The 8,906-nt window shown below is 44.6% G+C and overlaps 1 protein-coding gene across 1 annotated transcript; it reads right to left on the bottom strand.

Moving 5' to 3' along the window:
- Nucleotides 1–1,007: 1,007 nt before the first annotated feature.
- On the bottom strand, nt 1,008–8,416 carry PFN4 (profilin family, member 4). Its single transcript, XM_010584266.1, has 5 exons — nt 8,387–8,416; nt 6,762–6,890; nt 4,994–5,131; nt 3,698–3,803; nt 1,008–1,036 (listed from the first exon to the last, which is right to left on the bottom strand). The coding sequence occupies exons 2-5, from the start codon at nt 6,876–6,878 to the stop codon at nt 1,008–1,010; spliced, it is 390 nt and encodes a 129-aa protein (XP_010582568.1). The 5' UTR covers nt 6,879–6,890; nt 8,387–8,416.
- Nucleotides 8,417–8,906: the final 490 nt, after the last annotated feature.

An 8,906-nucleotide genomic window follows, 5' to 3' on the forward strand; every position in this document is an offset into this window, starting at 1 on the left:
CTGCCTGATCGCACCTCTTTGTTGAGCTTTGCTGTTTCCCCCAGAGGGAGAAGGATCAGATCATGCCTTTTTCCATGTCCTAGTCGACAGCTCTTGAGTATTTGAGAGTTGTCAGGGAATAAAACTGGCACTTCTGAGTATTTAAAAATTATAAAACATATGTCTGTCCATGTGTGGGACTGTGGATTTTTTTCCTATTGATTTTGAGGGTTTGGGATTCAGGCTTTTAAACTCTTCTTTGAAACTAAACTAATTTAGAATCACATGTAGCTAAAAATTCTTTTGTTCTCAAATGACTCAAAAGAGTTAATAGTTTGTTTCTGCAGATAAAAAGATCATGAGTCTGATCTTCTTGAGACTGCTCTTTACCTGGTGGTGTAGGCAGAGCTTCAGCTGTCCCCTGTGCAGTAATGAGTTCACTCAAATGTGGATTCTTTGATGTCTTACAGTACACACAGTCTGATTCAAGCCTGGTAGTGACGTTATCCCTCCTCCCCAGTCCTCACAGAACTTTGCAATCCACTACAATTTAATCAATTACAATTCAAATGGACATGTTAAAAACGTTTTATTTGTAATACTGAAAGATGTACGGGACAATCTGAAAATATGTTAATGTAACAATTTCCTTCCTCCCTTGGGTCTGTGATGCTAGCATAGCTTTAATGCTGTGAGAGAAGTTTCTTTGCTTAGGGAGATTAATAATTTTCTTATCTGGAAGCAGGCTAAAAGACAACATTAGAAAGATTAAGCAGAGCATCTTAAACCAAATCCTGAAGACATTACTTTCAATTCAGTTAAGAAACTTAGATGATAGACGCATAGGGTAGTCCTCTTATGAGCAATCAGTCCTCAAGCGTTCTTGAAAAAACAGAAGGAAACTCAGCAGTTGGAATGTTGTAAAGCAGTAGTTTCTTGCTTAAACTGGATAGTGCTTCAAACTTCTACACTTTATTTCCTCATGAGCAGTCCTTCAGAGTTTGATGAAGTTCAAGATTTCTACTCATTCAGCTACCTTTTTCTCTAAAGTAGTCCGCTGTGATACAAGGAAATAAATAAAAAAATTTGAAAAATCAACAATGATAAAAATCATGTACAGGATTGCTTTAATGAAGATGCTTTTGTTCAAGTTCAAATCCACCTCAGACTATACTGTACTCAAAAGAAGACAGCTGTATTTCTAGCTGAAAATTGAAAATACTAATACCTATATTCATGAGGTATTATCTGTTTTAAAGAATAAACACTGAACACCTTAAATCATTTTTAGAAATCTCTTGTAACATGCTGAGAAAAGCTACTTTGTTTTCTTTGTGCAAAGAAATCATCCAGAACAGCAAGAATAAACCCCAGAAAATACACATTGTCAAAACTGCTGCAAATCTGGCACTGGAAACACTGAGACCTTAGACTTTACTCCGGAACAGTGGCCAGTTACGGACAATGTGACTATTTGCAAGACCAGATAAGTTGTGTGCAAATGGTTACAGGATTTTGCAAGTGTTGACATTTTTTGCAGTCTCCAAACTTTACACTTTCTGCCTTCCTCCCCTGGCAGCAAAGAAGCTGGTATCAACTGTGATATGGCTCCCGAATTTATTACTGAGGCAGCTGGACAGACTTGGGGCTAAATAACAGAATGGCACCTTTTGGATCTGGTTGAGCTCCATTTGTAGTAATGCAGGAGAAGACTAGGATAAAGCTAGTCTAAATTAGCTTAAAATATAAGGCCCAATGCTTAGATTTTTAAAGTCTCATTAATGCTGCCCTGGATGGAAGCAATCCCTTGAAAACACTCCGTAGCTGGAAGGACCATTCTGGTTTGGTAGTATTTCATACCTGTTTTGACCCAGTGATTAAAAACTCCTATTAATGCTACCAGGGTGGGAAATCTGTCTGTTCCTCAGTTCATAGCCCAGCACATAAATGTCCCCTAAAATTGATATCATTTGAAGTTAATGTGCTGGCCGTGCATGCAGGTGACAAAGATCTTTAATACCTATCCCTAACAGAGCCATCACAGCTGCTAATTATGACAAGGATGAGGCAGAATCATGTCTGGAGCACAAGAAAGTTGAGGCTCTCTAGGCAGTGCAGTGCTGGTACAATGGTTTTGTGCTCAACCTGCTACGAGACGCTGACAAAAACAATGGCCAAGAACTAGAGAAAGCAGAACATAACATAAAGCAGCCTGAGGTTGCTCTGATAGTTGAGACTGAAATGAACATAGGAAAGATCCAAAAACCATCGGCAATCCACTTGCCTCTTCTGTGGCCTGTCTGCAGTGAGATGCGTTTTGGTTAAACACAGTGCAGGGGCTGTGAGGTGTGAAGAAGTGGAGCGGCTGCAGTGGAGGCCAGTCTCTGCCAGCCTGGCACCATGCACAGACCCACCAGCCAAGAACAAGTTTTCTGAAGGTCCAGCAGGCAAGATTGTTCTAAAACCTGCATTATAGCCTCCAAAAATCCTGGTCTTGATCATAGCTTTTTGAATTGTAAAAGCCTTTTGAAAAAGGTTTGATGAAGGATTTGTTACTGAGAGTCTTGTAGCTCATTCCAGACGAAACAGCTTATGGCCCAAAACACAAATTCATTCTACTTACTTTTACGCACCTAAATGAGGAACAAAAGCTAGGAGCACAGTGGGCCTACAATCTTATTCCTTTTCAGTGAAAGGAGATGGGCATATCCATAGATGAAGTTGAATCTTATTGCTCTACAAAATATTCCATAGAAACATCCTTGAAATTCCTTCAAAATTCCTTACAATTACCCCTACCGTAAAAATCAAGGCTATTTTGGGAATCTGCTCTTGTGCATTTTATCCATTTGGATGATGTGATAAAATGATTGTATCCTTGATATGGAGTCAGCCATATATTACATCAATAAGATGTGTAACTCTGTTATTCATCTCCCAGACAAAAGTTAATGAAGAGTGGTTAATCCTTGTCAGCACCTCCACACAAAGGGAAGGCTACATTTGAGATGCAACTGGGGTTCTGCAGCTGGTCTGCGAAGGGCTGGGTTTTGCAATATTTCCGAATGGAAAACAAAGAGCTAGATGTTAACACTAAGTCTCTAAAACACTGAGCCCAAGAGAGAGGAACTTAAGAGGACTTACACAAAGGGAACTTGAGTAGGAGAGGGAAGGAAATGGGCACTTCTGTTAGAGAAGAGGTGCTTTGTTATTGTGAGGCAAGGAAACTAGCTTCATGATGTCTCAAGATTCACGTGTAGGAAAAGAGACTCCAGCTTTCTCCAAGAGACTAGGCAGAGAGAGGAAGTTTGAAACCCTTAGAGAACTCATGTGTCTTTAAAGAAGTGGGCTGTGAAAGAGTGTCAAAGCTGGTGCTCTACAAAAGTGTGCTTAAGACCTCAGCATTAGGCGTATGAGGTCAAGAAAATGTGACTGCCAGGTCCCATTTTGTTGAAGGGTAACTAACAGAAAACGTGTGCCAGAACAGCCAAGGAAAGAGAGTTCAGCAACCTGTTCATGCCCATGGAGGCTTTGGAGTGCAGTGGGATGTGATGTCTGGAGAGGGTTTAGCTTGGAGCCATAACCATGTCTGTGCTCGGGTTCCCAGATTTTCAGGATTTGGTAGTTTGTCAGATTGATTTTTGAAGCTGTTTGTAAGGGCAGAGCTAATCAGCGAGATGCCGGCATGCAGGAACACAGGTACAGCCATTTCTCTTACCTAGTTTCTCCACAGCTTCCACACACACACTGGGATACATGCCCACTCTGTAAGTAGCAACCAGGATGAAAGTCTTTGTCTTCACAACGATCAGGCCTCCATCTGGCTAGATAATACAGAAAATTGGTGTAAGGTTACAAGGTTCTAAAAAAATACATAGATATATATATTGCCTGACAGTGTGGGCCAATTACAGGCATTTTCTTTGCCAATATCCCTGGGGGTTTTTTTTTGGGGGGGGGGGGGCAAATACTGTCTTAAAGTCTAAGCCAGGATGCAGACAAACAGTGACAGGGAATGTTCTGAAGACTGCTGACTATTAAAGCAAGTCAGTCAAATGCTCTATTATATTGCCTGTTCTTACTTCCATTGATTAATGTATTATTGCACAGCATTTCGAAGAAGTGTTATCCTAGTGCTCAACATCATATGCAAAAGCACTGATAAACGCAAATAAAATAACTAGCATTTACATGAAAGCATGCCCAGTATTTTATGAACCCTGCCTCCCAAACTCTGCCTCACCAATGTGTAATAAGGAATGGAAAAAGACATTGCAAAGTACTCCATTTTTCTGAAACAGGATCCAAATTTAAGAGCTGCTCAGCTTCTTCTGCAAGTTGCTTAGCTCATTTCAGGATGGATTTACTGGGGAGGGGAAGAATTAAGAAGACCTCAGTAATAGCCAGTTGGATGTATTTACTTCAGACTGTGTGACTTGGCAGTAGAAACAAAATTCTGCCATCTCAAGCATGGCTGCATGCAGCCATGTTCTCAGTTTCTGTTTCTGAATTTCATAGGTGAATTACTGAGGCTGGAGTCCCACAGGCTGAATAAGCTGTCAAACAAGGTCCTGCTCGCCCATGTCTCTTCTCTCCCCTGACCCAGTTACCTGGTCATGCTACCTTATTCTGGCTGGGGGCTTGCCAGGCCCTTCTATTACCTGATTAATTAATTAATGAGGCAAGAAACCAACCCAGAAAAAAAATGAAGTGGTAGTTTTTTCTCAGCTTAGGGAGATGAACTGATTTGAAGGAGAACATGACAAGCCCTACAGCTGTTGTTAGGGGAATGAATGGTGTTACCCATCAAATTTGTACTATATAGCTGACACTTTTTTGTATTCTGCACTGATTTCATTCCACACATGCTGGGAAGGTGATACGGAGAGAAAGAAAGAAAGAAGCATGTGAAGGCTTTCTGCTCGTGTTACAGTATTCATGTAACCACACAGCAAGGGAAGGAAGTGGGAAGTCTCCAGATTTTTCAGGATAGCCACAGCTCTTGTCAACATACGTTTTGAAGATAGATGGAATGCTCATCTGCGCGGACACATTTATAGTACTTCTCCTTGAAGTAGAGTCCTCCCCTCCTAACTTGCAGTAAGTTCTCGTAGAAAGCGTAGATAAGGCTTAAAGCATTCTCTGGTGGCACCTGTGTTATACAACACAGTGTTATGGACCAAAAATGCATGTCTTTGCAATGACGAACTGCTTTCCACCCTCCTACTGTCTTTGATAGTTCACTTGAAATTATGATGTAAAAAAAAATTACAAAAAAATATCTGCCTGGCTTTGAAACTAGACCTAGTTTCTGTACAGTCCACTATATTTTTAAAGTCTCATTTGATACAATCAGCATAGTTCATGATTACTATCTGTGTAGTGCCATTACTCAGTGACACTTCTCTAGGTAAGCAATGTGCCCTGTGGTGATTGGACCCTTCTGTTGAAAGGCAATATAGGGTAGGACACAGCCTTCCCTGGGCTTGTGCAGAGCTCAACCAAGGATGCCAATTTCAAATATTCTTAGTCTTCAATGGGAAAGTGTAACTTTTAGCAAGTCCAGACCAGATCATCACACCTCGATGGGGCAGTCTAAACAGATCACAAATCTGGTCAGGTCAATGAGCTCTTGGGCTCAGTGTATGTGTAACTGGGTCACTGGTTTGGCAGATTTATATTCAGCTGGTTGGATGAGATGATCCAATGATCCCTTCTGGCCTGAAATTCTTTCAAGTCAGTGGAGCTGATGGTAATTTACACTGGCTGAGGACTTTGCTCTGGACCTCAGCACATAATCATCTGCCTTGCCAAAGAGCCAGCAAGCTGGCATCTCTAAAAACTGTGGTTTATATTAAAGATCATTTACATGTTAAAGATGATGTCACTAGTGGACTGATGACTCTCTCTGCTGAGAATCTGTCCCCAGGGTTGGGGCTATCTTAACAAAAGCTTCATCTTCTGAACACATTCTTCTGAGCATGCCAAGCATAGCAATATGTACCCCTGGAAAAACTGCCTGGAAATGTTTGAGAGCTGGTATCATGGGGATTAGGAGAGGAAGTGTTACCTTCCAATGACATAAGGATGACTGTGGTGTGGGGAGCATTTCTGAACTAGAAAGTTCAGACTGTGTCAGGGAGTGCGTATTAGTTTTACCATATAATATGATCAGAAGTGCTGTTACTCTGCTGTTTATCAGCTGACAGGCAATGAAAATAGATAAGCTACAACTATACCACCAAATTTCAGGTGCCAGGGAGCAGTTCTGAGTATTGTCAGACCAGTTCAGGTAGAGTTTTGGCCTAGGCCAGCAAGCACTTTCCCAAACAATTCCAAGGCACATTTTACAATATTAGAATGGCCCAGGACTGCTCCCCATAGGCAACCTGGTACAGCCACTCTGTTTTGGGGTTATAGTATGGGCATGCCACATTCCATACCAGCAGGTCTCAGTGCCAGAGAATGGACCTGCCTACATCTGCTTTACTGGTGGAATCATTGAGTGCTAAGTGGTTAAAAAGGACTCCTTGAAAATGCCAGTTAAATGGTATCTTTCTTCCAAAAATCAAAGATGTGAATTTAGCAATCAACTTACTTTGCAAGTTAGCCTCTCAACACAGCAGCTAGGCTGTACCCCTGTAACTCTGCCTCCGAGGTTGAAAGAAGCAAGTGTATTTAGTAGAGCCCTGTGCTCCCTGCTGTTATCACTACTTTGTGCTCTAGATTCCCGGAGTTGCCACCTCTGCTCTCACTTCCTAGTACACTCTTTGATCTCTTACATTAAAGCCAAAGGTTGATGCACAGACTTTTCTTTCCTTTATGTTGATGATAGCTGCGTTTTCCACATGCTTTGTTCTGATTAGACTGTCATTCAGCAAAGCCTGGAGTTGGTTCATTTTCCTTCTGTTCTGTAAAAAGAAATAGATGTATAAGTGTTCATTCCCCTTCCCTTTCTATTGGAAACCAGATCCTCCTCCAAGTAGGATTTAGGAGTTTCAGCAGAAGTAATGCTAGGCCTCAGATAAGCAATGTAACAAAATAAAAATCCTAAAAACAAGAGAGCAGCAGAACAGACCAGCAGGAAGACAGTTACCTTTATCAGGAAGGCCATAAAAGTCCAGTTACATTTTTATAGTGTAAGTATTTCTGGGTTCTTTTTTTCCTGGCATTTAATTTTCCTCTCACTGAGGAAACAGTCCACAGTGAAAACACTGAGAAATGAGATAAAATTTGCTACAACCAACAGATCAGAGCAGAAATTGGGGTGGGGGGAGTGGGTGTTGGTTTCTGGGCCAGGCTTGGCCCAAAGCAAAAATGATTTTCTTTTTAAATAGTCGGCACTAACATGGTTGTTGTTAGACCTCTGGGTCAGTGTGACATTACTGGGGTGCTGCTTGGGGAGAAATCCTACATTTCTCTCATGTGCTGGTATCTCTGGCTGTCTGCATCAGCAGCAACAAGAGAAGTTAAATGCCAGTTAAATCTTCAGAGAATTGCCAATAGGCATCTTGTTTACTTCAGTCCTGGCCTGCTACTAGGTGCTGGCAAAAATTGCAGGCCGACAGTTCTGTTTGTGCCATTGTGCTCATATCATAATTAATTAAATAATTAAATAATTAAATAATAGAAAACTGGTATTTCCTTATCACTAGAGTACAGCCATATAATACATCGTACTTAAATTTCAATTTGAGTTCCATGAAGTCAGTATTACACGATAATGTATGAAATCTTGTAATAGAATTTAGTAAACTTAACTCTGGATAAAGCTTGTGGCTTTATTGCTACATAACCTGGAAGGGTTTATTTTACACGAAGGTATTGGAAATGACACTCATATCACAAGTAAATAAAGCTATCAGGCTTATCAGGCGGCGTAGCAAACGGCCCGTCATAAAGACATCAAGCTAGAGCATTTATTATTAACTCCTGAGCAGTGAGGGTGTATTCGAATTTTAAACCAAGAAGGAATGAGAGGCATGCCGGTGAGGGGTTCGTGGCCGGATCCCAAGCGCTCCAAGAAGCCTGGCAGAAGGCCGCAGGGCTTGGCACGGCCGGGCCGGGCCCCGTGGCCGCGGCTGACAGCCTTCCCCTTCGGGCTGACAGGAGGGGGCCGGGGTCGGGGCCGCGCACCCGGGCTGCCCTCCGCTTTCTGCCCCCAAGCCAGGCGGTTCCCGGGCCACACATCCCGGCCACGGCCCGAAGCAGCCCCCGGCCCGGCCCGCTCCGCCGCCGGCGCCCAAGGCCGCCTCCGCTCACCGGCGCCGCCTGAAGCGTCTCCAAGGCAACCCGCACCCCCGGGAGCCCGACTGCGCCTGCGCGCCGCCCGCCTTCCCCGCTGCGCTTCCCAGCATGCCCCGCGCGCTGCCGGGGATGCTGGGAGTTGTAGTCTCCCTGCCTCTACCTCACGGATGGGGGAAGGCGCTCGGCCCCGTTCGGCTCGGTTCGGCTCGGCTCGGCTCGGCACTGCCCTTCATTTCGGGCTCGGCGCTGGCGGCGGCGCCGCCTCTCTCCTGCCCTGCAGGCCGGCTGTCCTCGCTCCTGATTGGCTCACTCACCCAGGCGCTCCCTTTCTGATTGGTGGGAAGGCCTACCCAGGGCGACGGGGCCCGAGGGAGGGCGCCCAGGTTCGGGTTGCCATGGCAGCGAGGGACGCTGGGCGGCCGGGCGCGGAGGGATCCGGCCGTGTCCTCCATCCCGCCTCCGCCCGGGACGGCCGCCGGTGAGTGCTGGCCCTGCAGCCGAGGAGACGGATCGCTGTCCCCATGGGCGACCCCTCCTCTTCCTGAGAGGGGGTGATGGGGGGGGGGCAGGGACTATTTTGTCCGGCGGAAGGACACGGAGGGGCGGTGCGAGTCGATGTGAGGTGCCTGGGGAGGGGGGGCGCCGCCGCCATCTTCCCCGCGGTTGGGCTTCGCCGTGTG

The sequence above is a fragment of the Haliaeetus leucocephalus genome, unplaced genomic scaffold, assembly GCF_000737465.1.
Source record: "Haliaeetus leucocephalus isolate CR32 unplaced genomic scaffold, Haliaeetus_leucocephalus-4.0 Scaffold964, whole genome shotgun sequence".
Classification (NCBI taxonomy): Eukaryota; Metazoa; Chordata; class Aves; order Accipitriformes; family Accipitridae; genus Haliaeetus; species Haliaeetus leucocephalus.

Coding starts and splice junctions, on each gene's coding strand:
- PFN4 (XM_010584266.1), bottom strand. CDS start 6,878: ATGAACCAACTCCAGGCTTTGCTGAATGACAGTCTAATCAGAACAAAG. Junction 5,132..6,761: donor CATCAACCTTTGGCTTTAAT/GTAAGAGATCAA, acceptor TGTATAACACAG/GTGCCACCAGAGAATGCTTT. Junction 1,037..3,697: donor GGAAGCTGTGGAGAAACTAG/GTAAGAGAAATG, acceptor CTTGTATCACAG/CGGACTACTTTAGAGAAAAA.